The sequence below is a fragment of the Coregonus clupeaformis genome, chromosome 5, assembly GCF_020615455.1.
Source record: "Coregonus clupeaformis isolate EN_2021a chromosome 5, ASM2061545v1, whole genome shotgun sequence".
NCBI classification, from domain to species: domain Eukaryota; kingdom Metazoa; phylum Chordata; class Actinopteri; order Salmoniformes; family Salmonidae; genus Coregonus; species Coregonus clupeaformis.
Window position 1 is genome coordinate 15,869,911 of NC_059196.1, and position 19,807 is coordinate 15,889,717.

At 44.0% G+C, this 19,807-nt stretch overlaps 1 protein-coding gene across 13 annotated transcripts in view; it reads left to right on the forward strand.

Annotated features, from left to right (window-relative positions):
• LOC121563328 (rap1 GTPase-activating protein 2) overlaps positions 1-19,807 on the forward strand; it is a 97,582-nt gene that overhangs the window by 60,866 nt on the left and 16,909 nt on the right. For 4 of the 13 annotated variants that reach the window (XM_041875288.2, XM_041875284.2, XM_041875292.2 and 1 more), the window contains 3 exons: positions 1,297-1,381; positions 13,931-13,966; positions 15,527-15,571. In XM_041875288.2, coding sequence (XP_041731222.1) covers positions 1,297-1,381; positions 13,931-13,966; positions 15,527-15,571 — 166 coding nt within the window. Of the gene's footprint in view, positions 1-1,296; positions 1,382-8,667; positions 9,044-12,091; positions 12,648-13,930; positions 13,967-15,526; positions 15,572-19,807 lie in introns of those variants that run through there. The other 9 variants (XM_041875313.2, XM_041875299.2, XM_041875302.2 and 6 more) reach the window with 9 other exon arrangements.

Here is a 19,807-nt window from a genome sequence, read left to right on the forward strand (position 1 = left end):
CCCCTACCTACATGTACATATTACCTCGACTAACCTGTACCCTCGCACATTGACTCGATACCGGTACCCCCTGTGTATATAGCCTCGTTATTGTTATTCTATTGTGTTACTTTTTTCTACTTTAGTTTATTTAAGAAATATTTTCTTAACTCTTATTTTTCTTAAAACTGCATTGTTGGTTAAGGACTTGTAAGTAAGCATTTCACAGTAAGGTCTACACCTGTTGTATTCGGTGCATGTGACAAATACAATTTGATTTGATTTGATTTAACTATAAACAGTTGGACTGCAATAAACTAAATGAGTGTGGTCTCTCCAGTCCACATTAAGTGTTGGGCCACACTGACTTGACACACAAGAGGGGGAAAAAACTATGGAGGTAAAAAAAGAGGCTGGGAATGAAATCCAGTGTTCGATAACCGACTTAATAACTCTGTCAAGAGAATGTACCTAATTACCAACCTGTTGCACTGTGTGTCTCGCCTCTCAAGTCCACATCTGAACTCCCACTCTGTCTCCTCCTGATAAACGAATACCTCTTAATGTGTGATCATTCTCCTGGAAGGAGACCCCTGCCCCCTGGAGGCCCCTGGGGCCTCTCAACAACCACCTCAGCTGGTCACTGAGCATCTGAGTGTGAGTCATTATCAGGCCTCTCGGCTACAGACGCTCTCCACAGACCTCTCCTCTCTCAGAGAGAAAGAGAGAGAGAGGGAGAGAGAGAGAGAGAGAGCAGGATAGACAGACAGACCAGTATTTAACATCTAGGCTCTGTGGTGGGCCAGCCTTGGAGGCGGTAGAGGACAGTCAGAGACAGACACACAGGCAGAGGGGTCTTGATTCTCAGCCTGTCCACGCTCCGCTCACAACACAGTTCCTCTCTGATTGGCGTCTGATTGATAGATCTCTGTTACAAGCCCACAAACCCATTGGAGATCCACTACTTCAGTTGGCTGGATATGTTGGAGATCTAGTCTTTAGTCTATGAGCCAGACAGCCTCTCTCTCCTACTAGGAGTATGAGTAGGGTTTGGGGGTTTTCCTGACCATATGACTGGAGTAGTAACTCTGGGCTAATGTTATACATAGACTATAACTAGGCCTGGCCCTACCAGCTGCTGTGAGCCTAGGGAAATGATATTTCTCCCTTCTACCTCCCACCCTAGTGTCTCAGTGAAGGAGGGTGAGATGGGATGCAGCATCCGTCCTGTGTACTATCATTGTGCCTCTGCACCCTCTGTATGTGACATCATGATGCCTTATTATGATGTCCTCTGTTGTGTTTGATGTGTTCCAGGAAGCAGGAACTGCTGACCATCTCCAACGTGCCCTTGGGAGATTGCCCCCCCTCGCCCCCCCGCACTGCACCGCCCACCATGAAGGTAGGACACGTACCACCTCATGCCCGTCTCACTCATCATACCATTTTCACACTACCGAGCCAAGTTGAACCGAGCCAAGCTGGCCTGGTTACCCATCCACCATAGTTGATGGAACCGTGCTGGATAGGACAGTGTGGAAAGTAAATCCCCAAGTGAGCATGGTATTGTTTGGCTCTGTGCAATAGTGAGAAAAACTGAAAATGGTGTCAGTGCACTGTCTGAACCTGGCCAATCAGAACACCTCTGAGAGGAACAATGGTAGCGCTACCATGGTAACAATGGTAGCGACTTACAATAAGTTCATCCAACAAAGGCCAGTGAAACAGCCTCATAGAACCATCAGTGCAAATTGAACCCTCATCAAAAAATATGTCTTGGTATTGCAATCATCACAGGAATAAGGTAGCTTAGTCAGTGGTGACAGAACGCCACACTGACTGGGCCTGGGAGTAGACTCTAGATGCGTCCCAAATGGCACCCTATTCCCTATATAGTGCTCTACTTTTGACCAGAGCCTGGTCAAAAGTAGTGCACTATAAAAGGAATAGTGTGTAGGACGCATAGTGAGTCAGCTCTATGAGGCCTGATGGGCTTAATTCACTATTCATAGAGGGTAACTCTTTAGAGGTCATTGTGGAGACTAGATTGAGGCAGAGGGAGGTGCCAGGTTCAAAAGGATCTAACACTTGTCTTTCTGTGGACTATTTTATTGTAGGGCCTTTATTTATTTATTTATTTATTTATTTATATATATACAGTATATATACAGCTGCTGAAAAAATTAAGAGACCACTGCATAATTATCAGTTTCTCAGGTTTTACTATTTATAGGTATGTGTTTGGGTAAAAATAACATTTTTGTTTTATTCTATAAACTACTGACAACATTTCTCCCAAATTCCAAATAAAAATATTGTCATTTAGAGCATTTATTTGCAGAAAATGACAACTGGTCAAAATAACAAAAAAATGCAGTGTTGTCAGACCTTGGAAAATGCAAAGAAAATAAGTTCATGTTCATTTTTAAACAATACAATACTAATGTTTTCACTTAAGAAGAGTTCAGAAATCAATATTTGGTGGAATAACCCTGATTTTCAATCACAGCTTTCATGCGTCTTGGCATGCTCTCCACCAGTCTTTCACATTGATGTTGGATGACTTTATGCCACTCCTGGCGTAAAAATTCAAGCAGCTCGGCTTTGTTTGATGGCTTGTGACCATCCATCTTCCTCTTGATCACATTCCAGAAGTTTTCGATGGGGTTCAGGTCTGGAGATTGGGCTGGCCATGACAGGGTCTTGATCTGGTGGTCCTCCATCCACACCTTGCTTGACCTGGCTGTGTGGCATGGCGCATTGTCCTGCTGGAAAAACCAATCCTCAGAGTTGTGGAACATTGTCCGAGCAAAAGGAAGCAAGTTTTCTTCCAGGATAACCTTGTACGTGGCTTGATTCATGCGTCCTTCACAAAGACAAAATCTGCCCGATTCCAGCCTTGCTGAAGCACCCCCAGATCATCACCGATCCTCCACCAAATTTCACAGTGAGTGCGAGACACTGTGGCTTGTAGGCCTCTCCAGGTCTCCATCTAACTAATAGATGACCAGGTGTTGGGCATAGCTGAAAATTGGACTCATCAGAGAAGATGACCTTACTCCAGTCCTCTACGGTCCAATCCTTATGGTATTTTGCAAACCTCAGTGACCTTCTTTGCTTCTCATTGATGAAGGGCTTTTTTCTAGCTTTGCACAACTCCAGCCCTGCCCCTAGGAGCCTGTTTCGAACCGTCCTCGCCGTGCACTTCACTCCAGCTGCCGTTTGCCATTATTTTTGTAGGTCACTTGATGTCATCCTACGGTTGTTGAGTGACATTCGAATGAGTTGGAGGTCATCCTGGTCAGTCGAGAGTCGTTTTCGCCCTCTGCCAGTCTGTAGCTTTGTTGTCCCCAATGTCTGCTGCTTGACCTTGTTCTTATGAACCGCCGTCTTTGAAATTTAAAGGATGGAAGCAACCTGATGCTCACTGTATCCCTCTGTCAGTAAAGCCAGAATTGAACCCTTCTTTTCCTCACTCAAAACGTTCCTTTTCAACTCTTTTGGCATGGTCAATAGTTCTTTTTTGATTAATATTACTTTTGAGGTACTATTAGCACTGTTTTTGCCATCCAGCTGGTCATACATGTAGAGATGCTGATTAAATAAAAATATGCAGTGGTCTCTTAATTTTTCCAGAGCTGTATATATATATATATATATATATATATATATATATATATATATATATATATATATAAGAGAGAGAGAGAGAGGAGAGAGAGGGAGAGAGAGGAGAGAGAGAGAGAGAGAGAGAGAGAGAGAGAGAGAGAGAGAGAGAGAGAGAGAGAGACAGAGAGAGAGAGAGAGAGACACAGAGAGAGAGAGAGAGACACAGAGAGAGAGAGACACAGAGAAAGAGTGAGAGAGAGAGTATACTGTTAGACAACAACTACCTGAAGTGAAAAAGCTGAAGAATCTGTGCGCTCTCCAATTACAATAAAAGTGTTTTAAAATGTATTCTGCCCCGATAAGAGAAACAGACTGCGCTTAAAGGTAGATTGAATAAACGATAAAAGAGAAATAGATGGTTTTCTGTGAAGGATGCTGTGTAGTGTCACCTTGAAGCAGGCTGGCCCCTGTTATCTAGTCTGCAAGGAGAAGGACAAGAGATAAACAAGGAAGTGGGAGAGAAGAGGAACGAGGGATTTAAGGAATAAAAAGTGTAGCATACAGAGGAATAGAAAGAGAGATATAAAGAAAGAGAGAAGAAGAGGATAGGCAATCACTATGGCACAGAGATGGGGAGCTCAATCATTATCTATACTATATCCTATAGTGTACATATAGTGCTATTATTATGCATACTACCTCTTCTATTATTTATTCTTTTTTCTTTATTATTGCTTATTGTACTGTAATGTTGAGGGAGCTAGCACACAAGCATTTTGCTGCACCTTTTATACCTGCTGTAAACTGTGTACGTAACAAATACAATTTGATTAGATGTTATATTATTCATAATCAATCACTTGATCAGTTATTTACACAGTGTGATGATACTGATTGGGTATTTAAAGCAAAACTAAAGGCAATAAACAACTTCTCTGATAGAAAACAGCCTATATGGCATCGATGTTAGTCAGAAACATTTAATCTAGTTTCAAAATGGACTACAAAGTGTAAATAGGATAATTTTGTACATAAAGTCTAAACGGAGTTTTGTAAGTGAGTCATGACTTACTTGAGGGCTGGGTTTTGTTTTCGACAATGCTCACTTGCCCACTAACACAGGATACATGGCTGCGGTGATTGTGCTCTATCCAGTCCTACCGTAGAACACACATACAGTACAGTAAGAAAGACCTGCCCATCAGAGCAGCGGATCTGACTTTGTTTACACAAGACAACACGTTGCGCATTTTTTTACTTGAGAAATAATGCACCAAACTCCTTAGCTGGATATATATAATATAATATAATTACACTATAAAAAAATTGAAAATCTTAGATTCATTCTGACTATTTTGGAGGAAGTAATACTGGCTTTGTTCACATGGTGTCTCGTGGGGGACAAACATCAGTACAGTGGGGGAAAAAAGTATTTAGTCAGCCACCAATTGTGCAAGTTCTCCCACTTAAAAAGATGAGAGAGGCCTGTAATTTTTATCATAGGTACACGTCAACTATGACAGACAAATTGAGAAAATAAATTCCAGAAAATCACATTGTAGGATTTTTAATGAATTTATTTGCAAATTATGGTGGAAAATAAGTATTTGGTCACCTACAAACAAGCAAGATTTCTGGCTCTCACAGACCTGTAACTTCTTCTTTAAGAGGCTCCTCTGTCCTCCACTCGTTACCTGTATTAATGGCACCTGTTTGAACTTGTTATCAGTATAAAAGACACCTGTCCACAACCTCAAACAGTCACACTCCAAACTCCACTATGGCCAAGACCAAAGAGCTGTCAAAGGACACCAGAAACAAAATTGTAGACCTGCTCCAGGCTGGGAAGACTGAATCTGCAATAGGTAAGCAGCTTGGTTTGAAGAAATCAACTGTGGGAGCAATTATTAGGAAATGGAAGACATACAAGACCACTGATAATCTCCCTCGATCTGGGGCTCCACCCGTGGGGTCAAAATGATCACAAGAACGGTGAGCAAAAATCCCAGAACCACACGGGGGGACCTAGTGAATGACCTGCAGAGAGCTGGGACCAAAGTAACAAAGCCTACCATCAGTAACACACTACGCCGCCAGGGACTCAAATCCTGCAGTGCCAGACGTGTCCCCCTGCTTAAGCCAGTACATGTCCAGGGCCGTCTGAAGTTTGCTAGAGTGCATTTGGATGACCCAGAAGAGGATTGGGAGAATGTCATATGGTCAGATGAAACCAAAATAGAACTTTTTGGTAAAAACTCAACTTGTCGTGTTTGGAGGACAAAGAAAGAGCATTGAAGATGAAACGTGGCTGGGTCTTTCAGCATGACAATGATCCCAAACACACCGCCCAGGCAACGAAGGTGTGGCTTCGTAAGAAGCATTTCAAGGTCCTGGAGTGGCCTAGCCAGTCTCCAGATCTCAACCCCATAGAAAATCTTTGGAGGGAGTTGAAAGTCCGTGTTGCCCAGCGACAGCCCCAAAACATCACTGCTCTAGAGGAGATCTGCATGGAGGAATGGGCCAAAATACCAGCAACAGTGTGTGAAAACCTTGTGAAGACTTACAGAAAACGTTTGACCTGTGTCTTTGCCAACAAAGGGTATATACAGTGGGGAGAACAAGTATTTGATACACTGACGATTTTGCAGGTTTTCCTACTTACAAAGCATGTAGAGGTCTGTAATTTGTATCATAGGTACACTTCAACTGTGAGAGACGGAATCTAAAACAAAAATCCAGAAAATCACATTGTATGATTTTTAAGTAATTAATTTGCATTTTATTGCATGACATAAGTATTTGATCACCTACCAACCAGTAAGCATTCCGGCTCTCACAGACCTGTTCGTTTTTCTTTAAGAAGCCCTCCTGTTCTCCACTCATTACCTGTATTAACTGCACCTGTTTGAACTCATTACCTGTATAAAAGACACCTGTCCACACACTCAATCAAACAGACTCCAACCTCTCCACAATGGCCAAGACCAGAGAGCTGTGTAAGGACATCAGGGATAAAATTGTAGACCTGCACAAGGCTGGGATGGGCTACAGGACAATAGGCAAGCAGCTTGGTGTGAAGGCAACAACTGTTGGCGCAATTATAAGAAAATGGAAGAAGTTCAAGATGACGGTCAATCACCCTCGGTCTGGGGCTCCATGCAAGATCTCACCTCGTGGGGCATCAACGATCATGAGGAAGGTGAGGGATCATACCAGAACTACACGGCAGGACCTGGTCAATGACCTGAAGAGAGCTGGGACCACAGTCTCAAAGAAAACCATTAGTAACACACTACGCCGTCATGGATTCAATTCCTGCAGCGCACGCAAGGTCCCCCTGCTCAAGCCAGCGCATGTCCAGGCCCGTCTGAAGTTTGCCAATGACCATCTGGATGATCCAGAGGAGGAATGGGAGAAGGTCATGTGGTCTGATGAGACAAAAATAGAGCTTTTTGGTCTAAACTCCACTCGCCGTGTTTGGAGGAAGAAGAAGGATGAGAACAACCCCAAGAACACCATCCCAACCGTGAAGCATGGAGGTGGAAACATCATTCTTTGGGGATGCTTTTCTGCAAAGGGGACAGGACTACTGCACCGTATTGAGGGGAGGATGGATGGGGCCATGTATCGTGAGATCTTGGCCAAAAACCTCCTTCCCTCAGTAAGAGCATTGAAGATGGGTCGTGGCTGTGTCTTCCAGCATGACAACGACCCGAAACACACAGCAAGGGCAACTAAGGAGTGGCTCTGTAAGAAGCATCTCAAGGTCCTGGAGTGGCCTAGCCAGTCTCCAGACCTGAACCCAATAGAAAATCTTTGGAGGGAGCTGAAAGTCCTTATTGCCCAGCGACAGCCCCGAAACCTGAAGGATCTGGAGAAGGTCTGTATGGAGGAGTGGGCCAAAATCCCTGCTGCAGTGTGTGCAAACCTGGTCAAGACCTACAGGGAACGTCTGATCTCTGTAATTGCAAACAAAGGTTTCTGTACCAAATATTAAGTTCTGCTTTTCTGATGTATCAAATACTTATGTCATGCAATAAAATGCAAATTAATTACTTAAAAATCATACAATGTGATTTTCTGGATTTTTGTTTTAGATTCTGTCTCTCACAGTTGAAGTGTACCTATGATAAAAATTACAGACCTCTACATGCTTTGTAAGTAGGAAAACCTGCAAAATCGGCAGTGTATCAAATACTTGTTCTCCCCACTGTAACAAAGTATTGAGAAACTTTTGTTATTGACCAAATACTTATTTTCCACCATAATTTGCAAATAAATTCATTAAAAATCCTACAATGTGATTTTCTGGAGAAAAAAAATCTAATTTTGTCTGTCATAGTTGACGTGTACCTATGATGAAAATTACAGGCCTCTCTCATCTTTTTAAGTGGGAGAACTTGCACAATTGGTGGCTGACTAAATACTTTTTTTCCCCACTGTAGCTCCCACATCGAACCACACCCCCAAGACTGAAGTCTAGTTTTTCTTAATGAGCAACAGAGAAACACATGCGGAATCGGTGCGTTCAGACACTCTTTAAAGTTCCAGTATGTAGCTTTGTGGGCAACCCAACAAATTCCCATACAAATGTGAGTTATAGATCTGTCATTCTCATTGAAAGTCAATATGACAAGCAGTGGATCTATTCTATGCGCACTATTTCTATGCTTACCAATGCAATGACATCATCTGGTTGTAATGACATAATTTGCACCCAATTCTGCCCGCTGGGTTGTGCTACTCACTGGTAGTAGCTGGTGTGGCATAGCATGTTTGTTGTTGTTCCAGACGTCTCTAGTAGTATAGTGAAGCTGCTGATCCTCCTGGGTACCTACAGGCCTGCCAGGCTGACACCTTTCTGATAGAGTTCTTCTGTGTGTGTGTGTGTGTGTGTGTGTGTGTGTGTGTGTGTGTGTGTGTGTGTGTGTGTGTGTGTGTGTGTGTGTGTGTGTGTGTGTGTGCGTGCGCGTGCACGTGCGTGTGTGTGTGTGTGTAAGGAACCACTCCCGAGTCTCAAGCCTTCCTCATTCTAAGACAAAAGAAAGTGTGTAAGTAGCCTATTGAAATTGTTCCATAGTTCCTTGTCCTGAACCAGAGGCAGGGATTAAAATGATAAGGGTGAATGAGGATGACAGTAAATGTCTGTGGACACACAGGCAGGACCTGTTACACTTAGTCAGTGTACAACAAAACTTGACTTTCCTGTTTGTAGCTTTGAATGAAATAAGAGAAAGCTGAACATAGCAGAGAGCACTAATTTCTCACATTCTCCAAGGAGAAAGTGAAGGGCGAGGGAGATTTTGTTTGAAGAAAGGGTTGTTTCAAGCAGATATAAATGAAATGAAGGAGGTGAAGACCATGTCATGAAAGAAGAAGAAGAAGAGAGAGAAAACTGTTTTTGTTGAATAAACTGTGGAAATCTTTTTCTAGTCCGACTGAGGAGCCAGAGGAGGTACGTGTATATTGCAGTGTTGTGTTGTGCTAAAGGAGGACTTGATGACAGCACACTCTAATACTGTGTGACTGCTTCATTTGTAAAGAGGTGACAACTGGTACATTTGGTTGAGAGAAACATCTGCGCAGGCAAAAACTAAGTGTGATTGAAAGAGGGTTTGCAATGGGGAAAGGTATGCTTGTGTCTATGCTGCTGACGGTAAAAGACTAGGGACACAGGCACGCGCGCATGCACACACACTGCACTGTTGGAGCTAGAAACACAAACATTTCGCTGCATCTGTGATAATATCTGCAAATCTGTGTACACAACCAATAACACATGATTGGATTTGACACACACACACACGGTCTGAGAACCCCTGCTGCCTCTCTGGAGCTCTGTGGTTCTGGTTCTATCTCCACCCAGGCTAGCGGAATGCTAACAGAATGCTAACAATGACTTAGGTACTGTTCTTAGCTCTTATCAGGGATCATTAGGAAGAGCTCCCAGACTTTATCGTACATTATGGCTTACTGTCTGTCCTGCTAATTCCAAAAGTTTAGTAGTTGAGTTACGCATTGCCTCTGCAGAAGGTTTAGTAATGCAGATATTTCTTATATGCGATAAGAGTTGCATTACCACCAGATAATAAGACCTAGTTTGACAGGTTTTACTTTCAAGTGTATTCAATGGTATGTCAATGGCGCATTTCCAAGCAGGATTTACCCCAGTGTTTTACCCAAAAGGCTCAGACTTTTCTGTTTCCATCTACGCGAGCCCGAACCCGTGTCTCACTGGGCCATGGCTCTGGTGGACCTGCTCTCACTTGGGGCCAAAGCTAGGTCACTGGTACTTTTCAGTTAGCATTTACATAACAAAGGCTAACTGTGGACTTTAACACCTTCTCACAAAGCAACTGTTTTGATTATGCAGAGGTTGCTGATTCTGCTCTTCACAAGTCCTCACTGTCAGCCCTAGCTATGAAAACACAATTTCCCCAGTATAACATAAGGGTGTACAGTGCCTTGCAAAAGTATTCATCCCCCTTGGCGTTTTTCCTATTTTGTTGCATTACAACCTGTAATTTAAATTGATTTTTATTTGGATTTCATGTAATGGACATACACAAACTAGTCCAAATTGGTGAAGTGAAATGAAAAAAATTACTTGTTTAAAAAAATTCAAATAAATACATTACTGAAAAGTGGTGGCACAACCAATTACCTTCAGAAGTCACATAATTTGTTAAATAAAGTCCACCTGTGTGCAATGATGTCACATGATCTCAGTATATATTCTGCAACACCACCAAGCAAGGGGCACCACCAAGTCTGCAACACCACCAAGCAAGGGGCACCACCAAGCAAGCGGTACCATGAAGACCAAGGAGCTCTCCAAACAGGTCAGGGACAAAGTTGTGGAGAAGTACAGATCAGGGTTGGGTTATAAAAAAATATCAGAAACTTTGAACATCCCACAAAGCACCATTAAATCCATTATTTAAAAAATTGAAAGAATATGGCACCACAACAAACCTGCCAAGAGAGGGCCGCCTACCAAAACTCACGGACCAGGCAAGGAGGGCATTAATCAGAGAGGCATCAAAGAGATCAAAGATAACCCTGAAGGAGCTGCAAAGCTCCACAGCGGAGATTGGAGTATATGTCCATTGGACCACTTTAAGCCATACAATCCACAGAGCTGTGCTTTATGGAAGAGTGTCCAGAAAAAAGCCTTTGCTTAAAGAATAAAATAAGCAAACACGTTTGGTGTTCACCAAAAGGCATGTGGGAGACTCCCCAAACATATGGAAAAAGGTACTCTGGTCAGATGAGACTAAAATTGAGCTTTTTAGCCATCAAGGAAAACACTAGGTCTGGCGCAAACCCAACACCTCTCATCACCTCGAGGACACCATCCCCACAGTGAAGCATGGTGGTGGCAGCATGTGGGGATGTTTGTCATCGGCAGGGACTGGGAAACTGGTCAGAATTGAAGGAATGATGGATGGCGCTAAATACAGGCAAATTCTTGAGGGAAACCTGTTTCAGTCTTCCAGAGATTTGAGACTGGGACGACGGTTCACCTTCCAGCAGGACAATGACCCTAAGCATACTGCTAAAGCAACACTTGGGTGGTTTAAGGGGAAACATTGAAATGTCTTGGAATGGCCTAGTCAAAGCCCAGACCTCAATCCAATTGAGAATCTGTGGTATGACTTAAAGATTGCTGTACACCAGCAGAACCCATCCAACTTGAAGGAGCTAAAGCAGTTTTGCCTTGAAGAATGGGCAAAGATCCCAGTGGCTAGATGTGCCAAGCTTATAGAGACATACCCCAAGAGACTTGCAGCTGTAATTGCTGCAAAAGGTGGCTCTACAAAGTATTGACTTTGGGGGGGGTGAATAGTTTTGCACGCTCAAGTTTTCTGTTTTTTTGTCTTATTTCTTGTTTGTTTAAAAAAATAAAATATTTTGCATCTTCAAAGTGGTAGGCATGTTGTATAAATCAAATGATACTAACCCCCCAAAAAATCAATTTTAATTCCAGGCTGTAAGGCAACAAAATAGGAAAAATGCCAAGGTGGGTAAATACTTTCACAAGCCACTGTATATAATACACTAGTGGAACACTGGTGTTACAGTCAAAAAACAGCACTAGTGCTGTGTCCTCTGGGTGAATATTGGTTACGTTTTGTGCGCTTGGAGACCGTGGTGTTTGAATCCTCCCAATGACAGTCCTTCCCTCTAATCTTGGTGTGGACAGCGCCGGGCGCAGCAGGTTGCCCCGGGAGATAAGAGTTGTTGCTGAGCTCTGCTGAGTCTCTGTGGAAGGCCAGGCAGTAAAGGGCAGAGAGAGAGAAAGAGAGAGAGGGAGCGAGACAGAGGGGAAGATACATATATATATATATATATATATATATAGAGAGAGAGAGAGAGAGAGAGAGAGAGAGAGAGAGAGAGAGAGAGAGAGAGAGAGAGAGAGAGAGAGAGAGAGAGAGAGAGAGAGAGAGAGAGAGAGAGAGAGAGAGAGAGAGAGAGAGAGAGAGAGAGAGAGAGAGAGAGAGAGAGAGAGAGAGAGAGAGAGAGAGAAGGATAGATAGACAGACATATTGGTATTTAACATCTAGGCTCTGTGGTGGGCCAGCCTTGGAGGCAGTAGAGGACAGACAGACCGATCTCTTACACCTTGGTTCTCAGCCTGTCCACGCTCCGCTCACGAGACGGTTCCTCTCTGATTGGCGTCTGATTCATAGATCTCTGTCTGGCCCCTAGGAGGCCCCCCACGGGCCCCAGTGGCCCTCAGCAGTTCTCTCACCTCAGACGGGGGACGACGATGAATCACCAAGGTTACAGTGCCCATCTGTAGGTCTGTGTGAGCCTGGCTCTCTGTGTTGACTCTGTGGGACTAGCTGTGTGGGTTTAGGACTCTGTGGCAGGTTAATGTATAACTAAAGGATAACTCCCACTGCACTGACAGCTGTGGGATTAGCATGTTCACCTGAGCTCAGGTGGATTGGATATCCCGGTGCTAAAGTAAAAATATGTTTTTACTGCTGTGAAATGGATCATTTCCCTGGTTTTCCTGGTTTACAGAGTACCAGGTTGTATATCTAAAGGTAAGACATGGGTTTTCCAGGTCTTGGTGTGTTTAGTGGTATTGCTGGTGGTGTTCGACTATGATATAACATGTTGCTGTAATGCCGTGGGTTTAATGGCTGTGTTGATAAGGGGAAATCAGTACCTGTGTAGATAGGAAGCAGTAATGTCAGTGTGACTCATTGAAGCTCACACCTTTCAAAGCATTTGTGTTTAGCTTTGTCATTAGTGTCTGCATAAAATATTACATAAAAAGTACATTTAAATGCCATTAGGCTCACTGTATGTAAAGGGTCTACTTAACATAGGTTCTACTTAATAATTTTTTTGGGGAAGGAAATCTATTTCACTCATATTGTAATTAATAGTAGGTCATATTTCCTAGAAATCTTGGACAGCTACTTTAAGTATAATGGGATCATGTGTTAATGACAACTTTACTTCCTGATCTCCACTCTCATTGAGCTCAGAGTGGTCCCTATATTGACATTAGTTAATTGAATTGTTTGATGGTTATTACAATAATAATAATGCACTACATTTATTACCAATATTTAGTTGTCTGTACTTTCATTCTTTACATTTATTCCATCATCCTGTCAGTAAGATTTTGACCCAGAACTTCAGTATAGTTTCATAGAAAGCATATTTGTGTGCCAGGAGCACAACAACAGCCCATTCTTTTTCTTGAGTGACTGTTTTGAGGAAGTGGAGTAGGCTTGCTTATCTGTGTTTGTATAATATACTGTACATATGGGTGTGAGAGGGTGTAGGACAGTCCTTCCTTATCTGCTCTGACTCAGCTCAATGAGCCCTTATTGAGAACCAGTGTGGAAATGCTGCTAGCTGGAGATGATCGTGGTGTGATAATTGTAGATACTGGGTTTGAGAAGTTTCAGGTCACGTTCAAGGCTACATTGCAGACTGCCCAGTCAGGCATCAGATTGCTATTTCACATGATGTGGTTAGCTCGTGTACATCTCAATGTAGTCAGCCTGGAACGCAGCCTTAGTGACCAGACCTCTCTCCATTTCCATAGAAATACCCAGAAACCCCTTGGTCACACATAAACCATCTCACACTGGTGTGATGCTTTGTGGACATCACAAATCCATACCTCAACCTATAGCAAATTAACCCTAATTGAAAATATCCGCCATTAATTAATTTAGTGCTTATTTGGGGAATAAAGTGCACTCCACTTATAGTGATCACATTGGTCCAGGTTAACTTGATACACTCTAACCGCATTCACTATAACTGTATGACATTGTGGTAAAATAATCACCTCTGTTTGTTTCAGTCTGCCGAGTTCTTCGACATGCTGGAAAGGATGCAGGTAAGACTCCTCCCTCTTCTCTCTTCTTCCTCTTCTCTCTCCTCCCTCTTCCTCTTCCTTCTCTCCTTCCTTCTCTTCTCGCTAAGTTCCACACTGCTGCTGGCATGGACAGGGTGGTGAAAGCACGACACGTTCATCACTTCCTGAGATTTAAATCAAGAGTCCTCCCTAGCGAGCAGAAGGGTCCGTTATTAAGCCACGGGAGTTTGGAGGGGGAACACGGGCCGCCCTTAATTTGACGAGCCGAGGCGACCGGGTCCAATCTCTGGTCCTAATTGAGTAATGGGCCGAACCGGACAGAGTTAACGAGCTCCCTCTAAAAACCCATTGATTCCTCTGTCCTGTTGTGCTGCACTGTGTCTGTGGGGTTCTGGGATCTTCTGTGGGAATGGAGTTTTAGGCAGGAAGAGGGTGGGTGGTGGTGGCAGCTCTGTCATGCCCATTTGGGGACAGCAGGGGAGCTTTTGAAAGCGAGAGAGTGAGCGAATGAGGACAGGAAATTGATAGCGCCTGTTAACAAGTGCACGAGGAGGCCTGCTGCCACCTCTGAGCCAGTCCTTACCAGCCCCCTCTCTGTCCCCACAATCCCTCACAGAGCACAGCGCCACATCGACCCGCACTACTAACTAGACTAGAGCAGTCGATGGCAGAACAGTTGAAAGGCCTCTATCTGGAATGGATGATCACAAAGCACGTCTCCGAGGGATCGAAGATGGATGCATTAAGATGGACCCCTAGCTTTGATCTAACCCAGCGGTGTTGACAAGTAGTCCCCCACTGAGCTACAGCTGTTCCCCCATCCCCTCCACTTTCTGTCTGTCTGTCTGAGCTAGCCTGATCCGTGATCTGATTGTGCTGTATTGCCAACTCCTATGGTCATTGTCAATACAGCACAACAGATCTGGGACCATGCTATGTCAGAGCCACTCTGCTGAACCGGAGGCAAGCATCACTGGAGGATGAGGACCATTCAAACGCATGCAGAGAGTGCATAGATAGATAGCTAGACCAGTCTGTGCGTTGGCCACTGAAATCAATAATGGGAAGTAGGGATACGGATGCGGTTTAAGTCTGGTAAATGACTTGAGAGGTTCTGTGAGTGTGGTAGGTCTTAAGGGTCTTTCCACAAACAGAGTACAATATACAGAGTAGTGTGTTTGTCTACCAATGAAATCAGTAATGAAACTTAGGGATAAGGATGATTGAGATATGATTAAGTCTGGTTAAAGACTTGAGCGAATCTGTGTGTGTGGTAAGTATTCAGGCTTCAGAGCCCTCCCACATGCACAGAAGTCTTTCACCACAGGTCTTTCCAGTAGATTGGTAATTGTGCAATTCAGGATGTGTCACCTAGAGTCATGTTGACTTGGCTCTGCATATATTATGCAAACACTTCTAATTACCAAGCACATTTTTTCCCTGGTTTCCACCAATCAGATGTTTACCCAGAGAATGTACAGTACTGTATGTACGGACAGTAACTGATTTGGGAGTTGTGTAAGTCAGGAATGATATTTCTTACCCTTGTTACCCTCCGTCCACATGCGTGACCCTAACCAGGTCCCTAAATCTGAGGAGACGAAGCCTCACTCGCAGAGAAGCAAGGTCTGAGAAACACACACACACACACACACACACACACACATCCGTGTCTGTGGACCTCACCACTGGGCATGCTTCTCTGTCATGATGCATTGACCTTGCCTCTGTGTCCATTCCTTTATTAATTTATTAATGTATTCCTTTATTTGTTTTTTTTCATCCCTTCTTTATTTGATTGTGATGGTGGTCATCCTCCGTGTTAACCCTGTCAGCCCCTGGAGTAGTTTCACCACTCTCTAAATTACTTCTAACACTCTCCTAAGGTCCCCTCAACCAGGAAAAACGTAGGCTAACTTAAAATAACAAAGAGCTGTGCTTAATGAATGCTATTCCCCTCAATCTCCTGGGACTATATACAGTGTAAAAACAAAGGCATAGAGATCGATTGGAGTCGATGGTGAACATCCAGGGATAGACAGGCCATAGGGCAATTCTGGCAAATGCCAGATGGACTGGTCCATCTTTAATCCATCTGTCTAAATTGCCTCAAGTTAATAAAAATGGGCTGGTGTGTGGGGCCTTGAGGAAAAAAATGGGGTGGTGTGTTAGAAATGCCAAGGGCCTATTTCTAGTCCCAGTCCGCCTCCGTGGATAGATGGCAGCATTCGCGCAAAACTGAAAGCGCGAACCACCGCATTTAACCATGACAAGGTGACTGGGAATATGGCAGAATACAAACAGTGTAGCTACACACTCCGAAGGGCAATTAAACTGGCAAAACATCAGTATAGAGACAAAGTGGAGTCACAATTCAACGGCTCAGACACGAGACGTCTGTGGCAGGGTCTACAGACAATCACGGACTACAAAAGGAAAACCAGCCACCACCGACCTCTCGCTTCCGGACAGGCTAAACACCTTCTTCGCCCGCTTTGTGGATAACACAGTGCCACCGACGCAGCCCACTACCAAGGACTGTGGGCTCACCTTCTCCGTGGCCGACGTGAGTAAGACATTTAAGCATGTTAACTCCCGCAAGGCTGCCGGCCCAGACGGCATCCTTAGCCGCGTCCTCAGAGCATACACAGACCAGTTGGTGTGTTTACGGACATATTCAATCTCTGCCTATCCCAGTCTGCTGTCCCCACATGCTTCAAGATGGCCTCCATTGTTCCTGTACCCAAGAAAGCAAAGGTAACTGAACTAAATGACTATCGCCCCGTAGCACTCACCTTTGTCATCATGAAGTGCTTTAAGAGACTAGTCAAGGATCATATCACTTCTAACTTACATGTCACCCTAGACCCACTTCAATTTGCTTACCGCCCCAATAGGTCCACAGACGATGCAATCACCATCACACTGCACACTGCCCTATCCCATCTGGACAAGAGGAATACCTATGTAAGAATGCTGTTCATTGACTGTAGCTCAGCATTCAACACCATAGTACCCTCCAAGCTCATCATTAAGCTCGAGGCCCTGTGCAACTGGATCCTGGACTTCCAGACGGGCCGCCCCCAGGTGGTGAAGGTAGGAAACAACATCTCCACTTCGCTGATCCTCAACACTGGGGCCCCACAAGGGTGCGTGCTCAGCCCCCTCCTGTACTGCCTGTTCACCCATGACTGCGTGGCCAAGCATGCCTCCAACTCAATCATCAAGTTTGCAGATGACACAACAGTAGTAGGCTTGATTGCCAACAATGACGAGACCGCCTACAGGGAAGAGGTGAGGACTGGGAGTGTGGTGCCAGGAAAATAACCTCTCACTCAATGTCAACAAAACAAAGGAGATGATCGTGGACTTCAGGAAACAGCAGAGGGTGCACCCCCCTATCCACATCGACGGGACCGCAGTGGAGAAGGTGAAAAGCTTCAAGTTCCTTGGTTCCTACAGATGCACAATTGAGAGCATCCTGTCGGGCTGTATCACCGCCTGGTACGGCAACTGCACCGCCCGCAACCGCAGGGCTCTCCAGAGGGTGGTGCGGTCTGCTGAATGCATTACCTGGGGGCAAACTACCCGCCCTCCAGGACACCTACAGCACCCGATGTCACAGGAAGGCCAAAAAGATCATCAAGGACATCAACCACCTGAGCCACTGCCTGTTCACCCCACTATCATCCAGAAGGCGAGGTCAGTACAGGTGCATCAAAGCTGGGACAGAGAGAATGAAAAACAGCTTCTATCTCAAGGCCATCAGACTGTTAAATAGCCATCACTAGCACATTAGAGGCTGCTGCTGCCTATTGAAATCACTGGCCACTTTAAGAAATGGAACACTTGTCACTTGAGTAATGCAAGATATGTAAACATTATTCATCTCATATGTATATACTGTATTCTATAATATTCTACTGTATCTTAGTCCATGCCGCTCTGTCATTGCTTGTCCATATACAGCTCTGGAAAAAATTAAGAGACCACTGCAATCAGCACTGCAATAGATCAAAACACAATTTTTCTTCAATCAGCATCTCTACATGTATGACAGCCATTCCATTCCAGTGTCTGTTGAATTCCAACACAGGCACACCTCATTCTACTGAATTAGGTACTGATTAGGTGATCACCTGAACCAAATCTTATTTAACAAGGAAAAGTATAAAAACCACTGCTATGGTCATCACTATCCTCTTGCAATAGGACCAGCTGGATGGCAAAAACAGTGCTAATAGTACCTCAAAAGTAATATTAATAAAAAAATAACTATTGACCATGCCAAAAGAGTTGAAAAGGAATGTTTTGAGTGAGGAAAAGAAGGGTTCAATTCTGGCTTTACTGGCAGAGGGATACAGTGAGCGTCAAAGACGGCGGTTCATAAGAACAAGGTCAAGCAGCAGACATTGGGGACAACAAAGCTACAGACCGACAGAGGGCGAAAACGACTCTCTACTGACCGGGATGACCGCCAACTCATTCGAATGTCACTCAACAACCGTAGTATGACATCAAGTGACCGACAAAAAGAATGGCAAATGGCAGCTGGAGTGAAGTGCACGGCGAGGGCGGTTCGAAACAGGCTCTAGGGGCAGGGCTGAAGTCGTGCAAAGCTAGAAAAAAGCCCTTCATCAATGAGAAGCAAAGAAGAGCCAGGCTGAGGTTTGCAAAAGACCATAAGGATTGGACCGTAGAGGACTGGAGTAAGGTCATCTTCTCTGATGAGTCCAATTTTCAGCTTTGCCCAACACCTGGTCGTCTAATGGTTAGAAGGAGACCTGGAGAGGCCTACAAGCCACAGTGTCTCGCACCCACTGTGAAATTTGGTGGAGGATCGGTGATGATCTGGGGGTGCTTCAGCAAGGCTGGAATCGGTCAGATTTTGTCTTTGTGAAGGACGCATGAATCAAGCCACGTACAAGGTTGTCCTGGAAGAAAACTTGCTTCCTTTTGCTCTGACATTGTTCCCCAACTCTGAGGATTGGTTTTTCCAGCAGGACAATGCGCCATGCCACATAGCCAGGTCAATCAAGGTGTGGATGGAGGACCACCAGATCAAGACACTGTCATGGCCAGTCCAATATCCAGACCTGAACCCCATTGAAAACTTCTGGAATGTGATCAAGAGGAAGATGGATGGTCACATGCCATCAAACAAAGCCGAGCTGCTTGAATTTTTGCGCCAGGAGTGGCATAAAGTCACCCAACATCAATGTGAAAGACTGGTGGAGAGCATGCCAAGACGCATGAAAGCTGTGATTGAAAATCAGGGTTATTCCACCAAATACTGATTTCTGAACTCTTCCTAAGTGAAAACATTAGTATTGTGTTGTTTAAAAATGAACATTAACTTATTTTCTTTGCATTATTCGAGGTCTGACAACACTGCATTTTTTTTTGTTATTTTGACCAGTTGTAATTTTCTGCAAATACATGCTCTAAATGACAATATTTTTATTTGGAATTTGGGAGAAATGTTGTCAATAGTTTATAGAATAAAACAAAAATGTTAATTTCACCCAAACACATACCTATAAATAGTAAAACCAGAGAAACGTATATTTTTGCAGTGGTCTCTTAATTTTTTCCAGAGCTGTATGTATATATTCTTTATTCCATTCCTTACTTAGATTTGTGTGTATTGGGTATATGTTGTGAAATTGTTAGATATTACTTGTTAGATATTACTGCACTGTCGGAGCTAGAAGCACAAGCATTTCGCTACACCCGCAATAACATCTGCTAAACACATGTATGTGAAAAATACAATTTGATTTGATTTGATTTGAACGTCACATCACAGCAAGTTTAGAAGTCATACACTAGCCGACTGCTAACCAGCCACAGTGACTTAAT